The 12,096-nt window shown below is 65.9% G+C and overlaps 1 protein-coding gene across 1 annotated transcript; it reads left to right on the forward strand.

Moving 5' to 3' along the window:
- Positions 1 to 385: 385 nt before the first annotated feature.
- On the forward strand, positions 386 to 7,826 carry IMPDH1 (inosine monophosphate dehydrogenase 1; the record flags this gene model as incomplete). The annotated part of the gene is made up of 14 exons (XM_080610209.1): positions 386 to 483; positions 1,114 to 1,162; positions 1,601 to 1,702; positions 1,964 to 2,038; positions 2,152 to 2,238; positions 2,948 to 3,035; positions 3,888 to 4,027; positions 4,605 to 4,695; positions 5,384 to 5,467; positions 5,593 to 5,736; positions 6,537 to 6,648; positions 6,728 to 6,847; positions 6,922 to 7,005; positions 7,805 to 7,826. The coding sequence occupies 14 exons, from the start codon at positions 386 to 388 to the stop codon at positions 7,824 to 7,826; spliced, it is 1,296 nt and encodes a 431-aa protein (XP_080466335.1).
- Between the last annotated feature and the right edge of the window lie 4,270 nt (positions 7,827 to 12,096).

The following is a 12,096-nucleotide window of genomic DNA, read 5'->3' on the forward strand; positions in this document are numbered from 1 at the left end:
TGTTGGGTTCCAGTCCTGGGGCGGCCTGGTCCCGGGTGGGGTCCAGTGCTGGGTAGAGGGGTCCCAGTGCTGGGGGGGTCGTGGTGCGGGTGACAGTGCTGGGGGGGAGCAGTGCTTGGGGGGTCCCAGTGCTGGGGTGGGGTTCCGGGCCCCGGGGGGGGATCCCAGAGGATGTCCGGATGCACGGGGACGTCCTGGTGTGGGGGTCCCGATGCTTGCTGGGGGGTCCCGGTCCCTATAGGGTGGTCCCGGTGGGGTGTCAGTGCCCGTGGCGGGGTCCCAGTCCCGGGTGGGGGGGCCCTGGTACCCACGGGGTGTCCGGGGGGGTCCCGTTGGGGTGTCCCGGTGCCCAAGAGGGGTCCCGGGGGTCCCTACGTGCTGCAGCATGGCCGGGTACCTGATCAGCGGTGACACCGGGTACGTGCCCGAGGACGGGCTCACGGCGCAGCAGCTCTTCGCCTCCTCCGATGGCCTCAACTACAAGTGAGGGGGACCCCCCCGAACCCCTTCAGAGCACGCGGGGTACCCCCAAACCCCCCCCGGACCCTGGACCCCAGGCAGCCTGAGACCGCCCCTCCAATCATCCCCCCCGACCTCCCAAGCCTTTTGCCCTCCCCCCGGACCCTGCCTAGGCCCCCCATGACCCCCCCAAACCCCAGGTACCCCCACACCCCCCAAGACCCTTCCCAGATCCCCCCCCAGGCCCCCTGTAGACCCCCCTTTGACTCCCCCAGACCCCCCCCAATCCTCCCCAAGCCCCACCAGGCCCTTCCCATGCCGCCCCCCCCACTCCCCCAGGGCCCCCACGACTCCCAGGCCCCCCCAGACCCCCTCTAGATCCCGCTTTGACCCCCCCAGACCTTCCTAAAGCCCCCCAGGGCCTTCCCCTGACCTCCCAAGGCCCCTCCGGACTCCTCATAGACCCCCCCATAAGAACCCTTGGGCCCAAACCTGCCCCTGCCCTGTGGTCAGGGTGCAGCACCCAGGTCCCTGTGCCCCCCCCCGTGTGTGTGACACCCCCCCGGTGTGGGGCTGGGGTGGTTTTGGGGGGGCTGGGGGACACTTGGAGGGTCTGTGGTGACCTCCCCTTGAGCCCTTCATCACCCCCTGCAGTGACTTCCTCATCCTCCCCGGCTTCATCGACTTCACGGCTGATGAGGTGGTGAGTCCTGACCCCCCCCCCCCGCACCCCCCATTGGGGTGATGTCACCGTGACCCCCCCATTGGGGTGAGTCCTGATCCCCCATTGGGATGCTCTCACTGTGACCGCCATTGGGGTGATGTTCCCCATACTTCCACATGTCCCTGTGACCCCCCCTTAGGGTGACATCCCTCGTTCCCCCCCCAGGGTGATGGGTCCCCCCACCACTGCCATCCCTGTGCCCTCCCCACCCCACAGTGATGTCCCCATGGCACCCCCAATGGGGTGACATCCTCATGACCCCCCCAAGGTGATGCCCCTGCCCCCTCCATTGTAGTGACCTCCCTGTGCCCCCCCCCGGGTGATCCCCCCCCCCCATAGTGATGTTCCTGATGCTGCCCCATGCGGTGCTGTCCCCGTGCCCCCCCCATTGAGTGACATCCATGCCCCCCCCCCCAGGACCTGACCTCGGCGCTCACCCGGACCCTGTCCCTGAGCACCCCCCTCGTGTCCCCCCCCGCCGGGGGCAGCACCGAGGCCGAGCTGGCCATTGCCATGGCGGTGAGCGGGGGGGGGGCACCCCAGGGGGGTTTGGGGGGACTCGGGGGTATGGGGGGCACTATGGGGTGAAGGGGGATTTTGAGTTGCTGGGGGGGCACCCTGAAGTGGGGGGGGCCTTGGGGTGTCATGAGGGGACCCTGGGTTATGTGGGGGGCACCCCAGGGGATGGGGGATGTGTGGCCCCAGCATGGGGGGGTCACACACATGGGTGCAGGGGGTTCATGGGTGCAGGACCCCTCTGACCCCCCGTGCCCCCCCCAGCTGATGGGCGGCATTGGCATCATCCACCACAACTGCACCCCCGAGGTGCAGGCCAGCGAGGTGCGCAAGGTGAAGGTAAGGGGGACCCCCGCACGGGGTGCTCCTGCCCTATGGGTGCCTCCAACCACCCTGTGGGTGCCCCCCATCAGAGGGTCCCCCACCCATGGGTGCCCCCTTTCCCCCCCCAGCAATACTCTCAGGGCTCCCTCCGGACCCCAGAGCAGCCGCTCGGGGCCCCCCGGGACAGCGACAGCCACAGCCCGGCCCCGGGGCAGGTGACGGGGGGCACAGGGATGTGGGGTGCAGGATAGGGATGGGGAACAGGGCAGGGGTGGGAGAAGAGGATGAGATGTGCGGTGGGATGGGGGAGCAGGGGTGGGATGCAGGGACATGAGGTGGAATTGGGAGGGTTGGAAGATGTAGGTGGGATGTGGGGCTGGCATGTGGGATGCAGGATTGGGAGGGGGAGCAGGGTGGCAGCAGGAACAGAGGACAGGATGTGGGGCAGGGGTGGAGTGGAGGGATAGGGTCAGGGATGATGGGATCAAGGATGGTGAGGGATGGGACAAGGATGGACTGAGATGGGGCTGGGATGGGGTGGAATGTGGGCTTGGATTGGGATGGGACCCAGGGATGTAATGGGAAGCTGGAATAGGTTTCAGGGACAGGGACAAGATGGGATCAGAAGCTGGGATGGATCTCGGGGACAGGGATGAGGTGGGATGGAGGTAGGATGGAGAATAGGGATGGGATTGGATGCAGGGATGGAATGGCATCAAGGATGTGGTGGGGCACAGAAATGGGATTGAATAAGGTGGGACGTGGGGACGCAGTGGGAGGGGTATCAGGAGCAGGGTGGGATGGGGATGGGATGAGGTGGAGTTGGCGGGATGGGATGAAGTGGGATGGGGATAGGGTTGGATGGGTCAGGATGTGCTGGGCTGGGTCAGGTGTGTGCCTGGTCCCACGGACACGTCCCCGCAGGCACTGACCAAGCTCCGGGACCTGGCGGTGGCTCCGGCCAGGGTCACCCTCAGGGAGGCCAACGAGGCCCTGGAGGACAGCAAGAGGGGTACGGATGGGACACCCTGGCCTGGGGTCACCTCCGAGTCACCACCCCGGGGGTCACCTCCACATCACCCCATCCTTGCCGTGCCCTCCGTGTCACTCCATCACTGCTCCCTACCTGGTGTCCCCTCTGTGTCACCCCATCCTGTTCCTTGGGGTCTCCTTTGTGTCACCCCATCCCTAGTGTCTCCTCCATGTCCCCACACCCCCAGTGTCTGCTCTGTGTCCCCCCATCCCTTGCTGTTCTCTCTGTGTCACCCTATTCCTGTCCCTCGGTGTCCCCTCCATGACACCCATCCCTACCCTTGGGGTCACCTTCTCATCCCCTTAACCCTGATGTCCCCCACGTCTCACATCCCTTGGGGCCTCCTGTATGTCACCCCATCCTTGCAGTCATCTCCATGTCACCCCATCCTTGGAGTCCAGTCCACTCCTCATCACCTTGCCCTCCATGTCTCACATCCCCAGTGTCCCCTCCGTATCTCCCATTCCCATCCCTGTGGTCATTTCTGTGTCCCTCCATCCCCATCCCTTGAGGCACCCTCTATGTTCTACTCCCTTGCTGGGATCCCTCCATGTTCCTCATCCTTGGGGTCCCCTCTACATCACCCCATCCCCAGTGTCCCCTCCATATCCCCCCATTCCTAAAGTCACCTCCATGTCACCCTGAAGTTGCTTCCATGTCACTTCATCCCTTGGTGTCACCACATCCCCCCATTCTTTCGTGTCACCCCCATGTCCCCCTCTCCCAGTGTCCCCTCCGCGTCTCCACATCTGTGTCCCTTGGGCTCTCCTCCACGGCCCCACATCCCTTGGGGTCCCCTCCACCCCTGACGTGCCCCTGTCCCTGCGGCAGGGGCGCGGGTCCGTGCGGGCTGTGCCCCATCGCTGGATGCGGGGTCGCGGCTGCTGTGCGGGGCGGCCATCGGCACCCGCGAGGACGACAAATACCGGCTGGACCTGCTGGTGCAGGCACACGTGGACCTGGTGCTGCTGGTGAGGGGTGGACGTGGGGGGACACGGGGCATGGGGACACAGCACACCCTGACCTGGGGCTGCTGGGGAGGGATGGACATGGGGGGACACGGGGACACCCCATATCCCAACCTGGTGCTGCTGGTGAAGGGACATGGCAGAAGAACCCCGAGACCGGAGGGGAACATGAGACACAGTGCACCCCAACCTGCCCTGCACCCCAACCTGCCCTGCACCCCAATAGCCAGACCCACAGCACTGAAATCCTGTTCCCAGAGCATCCCAAACTCTGCACCCCAAATCCTTACCCCAGGACATCCCAGTGCTCCCCCTGCCCTGCACCCCAAACACTGCCCTGCTCCCCACCCTGTGACACCCCAATACCCTGCACTACAACACCCCAAATCCTTACCCCTGTGCCCCCGTGCTCCCCCTGCCCTGCTCCCCACGACACGGCACCTCAATTCGCAGCCCCACAGCACCCCAACCCTCTCCCTGCCCTGCACCCCAAAACCGTGTGTCCCCCCTCTGCCCCCCCTCACCGGGACCCTCCCCCGGAGCCCCCCCTCACCGGGTGCCTGCCATTCCTTTTCTCCAGGACTCATCCCAGGGGAACTCCCGGTTCCAGCTGGGGATGCTCCGGTACATCAAGAGCCGGTACCCGCAGCTCCCGGTCATCGGTGGCACCGGTGAGGAGGGCAGGGATGGGGTGATGTGGGGCTGGGAATAGGGGTGCTGGGGTGTGGAGCAGGGTGGGGGTTTGGGGTGCAGTGGGTGTGCAGGGCAGGGGGGGTATTGGGGTACGATGGGATCAGGGTTGGGGTGCTGTGGGGCAGAATATTGGGATGAAGGGCAGGGACAGCATTGGGATGCCATGGAGTTGGGTATTGGGGTGCTCTGGAGCACAGTTTTGGGGTGCCATGGCACACTGAGCTGCTCAGGGGGATCATTGGGGTGCAGTGGACCCCATGAACTAGGGGTATCACGGTGACGGGGGTCCCATCTCAGTGTGTCCCCTATGGGGTTGTCCCCCATGGGAGTGTCTCCATGGGGAGGTGTCCCATACCGGTGTGTTCCATGTTGGTGTGTCCCCTATGCAGGTGTCCCATCTGGGTCTGTCCGCATGGGGGTGTCCCATGTTGTGGGGTCCCCAATGAGTTCTGTTCTCAGGGTGTCCCCTTTGGGATGTCCCACGTCAGAGTCTCCGATGTCAGGGTGTCCCATCTTGTGGTGTCCCACCTTGGTGTCCCGTGGCGGTATCCCTGTCAGGGGGTCCCGTCTCGGTTTGTCCCAGTCGGGGTGTCCCACGTTGGGGTCTCCCCACGGGGGTGTCCCGTGTCGGTGTGTCCCGTGGCATCCCACGTTGTGCTGTTGCAGTGGTCACAGCCGCCCAAGCCAAGAACCTCATCGATGCTGGGGTGGACGCGCTGCGGGTGGGCACCGGCTGCTTCACCCATGAAGGTACCTCCTGAGCCCCCCGCCCTTCAACCGCCCCGTCCCCCCCCAGCGCACCCGTTGCCGCCGCTTTGGGCGCTGTCCGCCCTGCGGGTGCTGAACGCCTGCGGGTGCTGACGCCGTTCCCGCAGCGCAGGCGTGCGGGCGGCCGCAGGGCACCGCCGTTTACCGCGTGGCCGAGTACGCGCGGCGCTTCGGGGTCCCGGTCATCGCCGACGGCGGCCTCCGCACCCTGGGCCACGTGGTGAAGGCGCTGGCGCTCGGCGCCTCCACGGGTGAGGGCGGGGGGGGGTGTCCATGTACACCAATGGGGGCAACGGGGTGGGCGGATGGACGGGGACCCCCCTGCACTCACCCCAAAGCCCGATCTGGGGGCACTGACATCTCCGTGCGTCCCCTGGGGTCCCATCACCCCCCGGCACCCACATTTGGGGTTGTCTGGGAGGGGTTGGTGGATGGGGACCTCCCTGTACCCACATTTGTGGTCATTCTGGAGGGGGTTATGAGTGGAGACCCCTCTGCGCCCACTCCAAAACCCATCCCTGGGGGTCTGACACCCCCTGTACGCCCCCCCCCCCCAGTGCTCATACCGGGGTCCTGACACCCCATATTGCACCCACATTTAGGGATACCCTGAGGGTTGTTGATGGATGGGGACCCCCTGCACCCACATTTAGGACCACCCGTGTGAGGGGTTGATGGATAGGACCCTCCTGCACCTCCATTTGGGGACATTCTGGAGGGGTTGATAGATGGAGACCCCCTGGCACCCACCCCAAGGGGGACCATCACCCCCCTCACCCACCCTGGTGCCCCCCCAGTGGGTCCAATGGCCTTGACCCCTCTGTAACCACCCCAAAGCCCACCCTGAGTAGGGTCTGATGCCCGCTGTAGCCCCCCACTGCCCCCCCATTGGGTCCCTGCCACCCCCTTGGGTCCCTGCATCCCAAGTCCCCCCCGCCTTTGGGTCCTGACCCCTCCCAAACCCCCCCATTCCCCTTCCCATGGGTCCGTGACCCCCCACCCTTGTGTCATTGCCCCCCCATCCCTAACCCCCCACCATGTCCCCCCACAGTGATGCTGGGCTCCCTCCTGACCCCTCCCACCGACCCCCCCCCTGAATTCCTCTCGCCCGATGCCACCCGTTTGTCACCGCACCAGGACACAGACGCTGGCCACCACCACAGGTACATCATAGGGAGGGTCTGGGGGGGTCCCTGCACCTGAACCCCCCTTTTACCCCCCCCCCACAATGTCACCCCATAGCAAGGGGGACCCATCCGGCCCCATCCCGGAGAATTCCATCCATCACTTCATCCCGTACCTGATCGCCGGGATCCAGCACGGGTGCCAGGACATCGGCGCCCGGAGCCTCTCAGTGCTGCGGTGGGTTGAGGGGGGGTCATGGAGGGGGGCGTTTGGGGGTACCCGACCCCATTGACCCCCCAATCCCCCCCCAGGTCCATGATGTACTCGGGGGAGCTGAAGTTCGAGAGGAGGACGATGGCGGCGCAGCTTGAGGGGGGGGTCCACGGGCTCCACTCGTAAGGGGGGGAGCCAAGGGAAAGTTTGAGGGGGATATGGGGTGTGGGGTTACACGTGTTGGGGGGGGCACCCAGTGATCCCAGTTTTAGGGTATGGGGGGGTCTCAGCCATCCTTTGATCAGGTATTGGGGGGTCCCAGCTCCTCCCCATTGCCCCAGTGTCAGCTACTGGGGGTCCCAGTCCCCCCCGTTGCTGGGTTTTGGAGTTCCCAGACCCCTCCTTACCCCATTGCCAAGCCCCCCCAGCTGTGGCTCACTCCTATACTGGGGGTACTGGTCCAGACTGGGAGAGCCTGGGGCACTCGGGGACTTCACCTTGGGCCCCCCGAGATGCTGCAGTGGGGTTTGGGGTCCAGGGGAGGCGGGGCTTGTGCTAAGGAGGTGGGGTTTCTTGTGTTTGGGTGGCTGCTGATTGGCTGGTTGAGGTGCTGGTTAGCTGTGATTGGCTGGTTGAGGTGATGGTTGGCTGGTTGACCAGGATGCTGGTTGGTCAGTTCATTGCTGGCCATGATGCTGATTGGTTGGCTGGTTGGCTGTGATTGGTCAGCTGGTTGGGATGCTGGTTGACTGGTTGCTGTCCTGCCTGCTGGTTGGTTGATTGGTTGGGGGACCAGGTTGCTCATTGGTTCGTTGAATGGTGGTGAGGATGCTGGTTGGGTGACTGGCTGATCAGTCAGGATGCTGTTTGACTATGATTGGTCAGATAGTTGGGATGCAGATAGGCAGGATGCTGACCTGGTTGCTCATTGGTTGGCTGGTTGAGTGACCCCCCCTCCAACTCCCCATCTCTGCCCCGCAGGTATGAGAAGCGGCTGTACTGAGGATGGGGTTCCCCTGGCACCCCCCCACCCCCCCACCGGGGCAGCACCATCACTGGTGCTGCTCTGGGGCTCTTTGCACTATGGGCTGGACCCCCCGGCCCCCCAGCACCCCCCGGGACCATGGTGCTTGGGGGGGCCCCAGGGTGCTGCACCCCCCTGAACCCCTTCTTGGGGGGAACACGGGACCCCCACCCAGGGTCCCTCCACTCAGGGTCCCCCCACCCTGGGGACATCCCCACCCAGGGGTCACCCCCAACCCAGGGACCCCCCCGAGAAGGAACCCCCCCCACCCCGGGTGCTTCCCCTACCCAGGGACCTCATACCCAGGGATCCCCCACCTCAGGGTGTCCCCCACACAGGGACACCCCCCCCCCCCCATAACCAGGGAGCCCCCACCCAAGAGACCCACCAATCCAGGGACTGCCCATCCCAGGGGTCCCCAGCAGGCTGAGGGGGGGCCCCGTTATATCAGGTATTAATAAAGTAATAGAGCATCACATGGTGTGGGTGTCCCAGGGGACACATGTGGCACATGTGATAAACATGTGATACACATGACACACGTGACATGGCCTTACACACTTGGGGACAGCTGGGTCACCCCGATGTGGAGTTGCACAGTGTGGGGGGCTTGCATGACGTGACATGGCTTTACACGCTGTGACATGGGTTTGCACATGGAAACACGGGTTTGCACATGGAAACACGGGTTTGCACATGGAAATGCATTTGCACATGGAAACACAGATTTGCACATGGAAACATGGTTTGCGCATGGAAACATGGTTTGCACACGGAAACATGAGTTTGCACTTGGAAACGGGTTTGCACATAGAAACACAGGTTTGCACATGGAAACATGGGTTTGCACATAGAAACACAGGTTTGCACGCCATGGGCATGGCCTTGCACACTGTGGCACCAGTTTGCACACCATGGGAATAGGTTTGCACACTGGGACAGGGGTTCACACACTGTGGCAGGGGCTTGCACAGCCTAGCAGAGGTTTGGACACCACGGCTTGCCCTTGCACACCATGGGCACGGCCTTGCACAGCATGGCGCGTGTTTGCACACCACGGGCACGGCCTTGTGCACTAGGACCCAGGTTTGTGTCTCACACGCGGCAGTAGTGATGCCTCGGCTGAGGAAGAGGAGGGCAGAGGGAGCTGCAGGTGCTCACCCATCAGCATCAGTGCCACCGTGAGTACCAGTGCCACCATCAGCACGCGTGTAAGCAGCGGAGCAAGTGTGAGCGATGTAACCATGGGAGCCGAGCGGGGCCGAGTTCACCCGATCGGCGCCGAGTCGAGTCGAGTGCGACCGAACGGAGCCGAGCGGTGCCGAGCTCACCCGAGCGGCATCGAACGGGTTCGAGCTCAGCCGAGCGGAGCCAAGCGCGACCGAGAGGAACCGAGCGGAGCCGAACGGGGCCGAGTGGAACCGAGCTCAGCCGAGCCGAGCAGGGCTCCGCCGGGTCCTAGTGCCCGCGTCCATCGCGGAGGAGGAGGATGAGGAGGAGGGGGTGAAGGGGAGGGTGAAGAAGGGGGGGCTGTAAAGGTGGGGTGGGGGGAGGTGAGGGGAGGGGCCGGTGCCGCTGGGACCGGTGCTGCCGCGGAGCGGGGCCGGGGCTGGAGCCGCCGCCGAGGCCGGTGGGTGCTTGGGGGGAGGGGGGTGTCCACGGACGGGGGTGTGGGGAGGGGGTGTGTCAGGTATGGGGGTGCGGGGTGCTGGGGTGCAGGGGTTTGGGGTGCCCAGGGCGATGGGGTGCCCGGTATTGGGGTCCTGGGTAGGGGAGTGCAGGGTGCTGGGTATTGGGGTGCCCAGGATACCTGGGGTGCAGGGGTTTGGGGTTCTGCTTTGCTGGGGTGCACGATGGTGAGGTGCTAGGGTGAAGGGTGCTGGGGTACCCAGGGTGCAGGGTTTTGGGGTGTATGGTGTGGGGTGCACTGTGATGGGGTGCCCATGGTGCAGTGTTTCGGGGTACCCAGGTGCAGGGTTTTGGGGTACCCAAGTGCAGGGTTTTGGGGCATATGGTGTGGGGTGCACGGTGATGTGGTGCCCATGGTGCTGGGTTTCGGGGTTCATGGTGTGGGGAGCTCAGTGTTGGGGTGCAGGGCGGTGGGTGCGGGTGCTGCGAGCCCGGGGTGGAGGGGTTTGGGGTGCGTCACACTGGGGTGCTGGGTGCAGGGGCGCTGGTGGGGGGGTGTTGGAGTGCTGGGGGTGGGTGCCCCCCCCCCCCCGCTGTCTCACGCTCACACGCGCTGTCACGCGTGCACACCCACACGCGGTGTCACACGCACACGGCCACCCACACGTGCACGCGGCGGCGGGAGCGTGCGGCGCGCGGGGGGGGGGGGGGAGGGGGGGGGGCGCGGGCGCGCGTGCAAAGAGGGGTGCGAGGCGAGGGGGTGCCACGGGGAGCGCAGGGGGGGCGCGCGCAACCACGCGTGTGCTGCCGCGCGCGTGGGACACGCGGCGGTCCCGCGTCAGGCGCGCGTGCACCCCAGGGGTTCCGTGTGTGTCACCCGTGGGAGCTGCACCGGGACGTGTCCGTGTGCCCTCCCCCCACCCCGTGCCCCCCAACGTGTGCCCGTGCCCCCCCCCCCCCCCCCGTGCCCGTGCCCCGCGCGGCGCCGGTGCCGCCGGGTCCCGTCACGTCACATCCAGCGGGACGCGGCCGATGTGACACCAGAGACAGCCCCTGTCACACGCATTAGGGACAGGCACCGGGCGGGGGGGGACACCGGGTCATGGGGGGACTCAGGTAATGGGGGGAACCGGGTCATGAAGGGGGGTCCCATCACCCTCCAATGAGCTCCATGGGCCTCGTGGGGCTGGGGGTGCTGAGCGCTGTGGGGCTGTGCCGTGGGGATGGCTGTGCCACAGGGCTGACTGTGTTGTGGGGCTGGCCATGGGGCAGAGTGTGCCATACGTCTGGGTGTGCTGTGGGGCTTAGTGGGCTGTGGGGCTGGGCGTGTGCCATGGGGTGGATGATGTGCCATAGGGCTGGCTGTTCCATGGAGATGTCTGTGCCACCGGGCTTGGTGTGCTCTAGGGCTGGCCGTGGGGCTGGCTGTGATGTAGGGTGGGACACGTGATGTGGGGCTGAGTGTGCCACGGGGTGGGCTATGTCCTGTGGGGCTGGCTGTGATGTGGGACTGTCTGAACCCTATGGGTCTGGCTGGGTGCCGTAGGGGTGGGTGCTGCGGGTCCTCTCCTGCACCCCATAGCAATGCCCTGCTCCGTGTAACCACCCCCCTGCCCCTCTCTGCAGATGTCCCCAGCGATGTCCCCAGTGGGGCCGGGCGCTGCCCCCCGCCTGCTGCTGGCCCTGCTCTGCCTGCCCCCCATCTATGGGGCGCCCCACAGCGACGCTCCTCCCGTCTTGTCCCTCAACCTCGGCCTCAACTTCAAGCTCAAGGTGCGAAGTCGGGCCCCCCCCCGCCCCACATCGCCCCCCCAGCCCCACAACCTGCCCGCATTGGGGTCAGGCTGGGACCCCGGGGACGAGACGGGCTCCGGGACCCCCCCATTGGAAATGGGGGGCTTTGGGGGCCTCCCCCCCCCAAAGGGGACCCCCCCATCTGAGGAGCACAAGGGGCTGGAGCTGGACATCGCCATTGACCTGACAGCGGGGCTGGACCCCAAAGTGGGGTCCCCCCGCCCCAGCCTCCTGCAGGGCCCCCCTATGGCCGGTGAGTGCCTCTCAACACCGGGCTGGGGTCCCCCCCATATTAAGGCCCCCCCCCCCCCCAAATGTGTGGGTCCGTGTCCGTCCCGTCCCCCCCCAGCGTCCCTGGCTCCCACGGTGCTCCCCAAGTTGAGCTTCGAGGCGCTGGGGGGAGGCAACGGCTCCTGGGGCCAGGAGGAGGGCGGCAGCGGCACCTCCGAGCCAGGTGAGGGCAATGGGGGGGTCCTTGGGGCGGTCCTGAGGGGGGTTGGGGAGGCCTTGGGGGGGGGTCTTGGAGGGTCCGGGGGGGATTTGGGTGTCATGGAGGAGAGTGAGGGGGACCTGGGAATGGGGGCTCCTGGGGGGGGGGGGTAATGGGAGCGTAGGGGGGGCCTGGGGGCAACTGGGGGGGGAATAAAGGGGGATGTTGGGGGGCTTAAGGTGGAATCGGAGGGTGTTGGGGGGGAATTGGGGGGGTCCTTGGGGGGGGCTTTGTGCATCCTGGGAGGAAATGGGGCAGTCCTGGGGGGGGGAGGATTAGAGGGGCCTGGGGGGGGGTTGGGGGGTTCCTGGGGGGGGGCCCTGGGTGGTTTGGGGG

This window comes from Psittacula echo (assembly GCF_963264785.1).
Source record: "Psittacula echo genome assembly, chromosome: 1".
NCBI classification, from domain to species: domain Eukaryota; kingdom Metazoa; phylum Chordata; class Aves; order Psittaciformes; family Psittacidae; genus Psittacula; species Psittacula echo.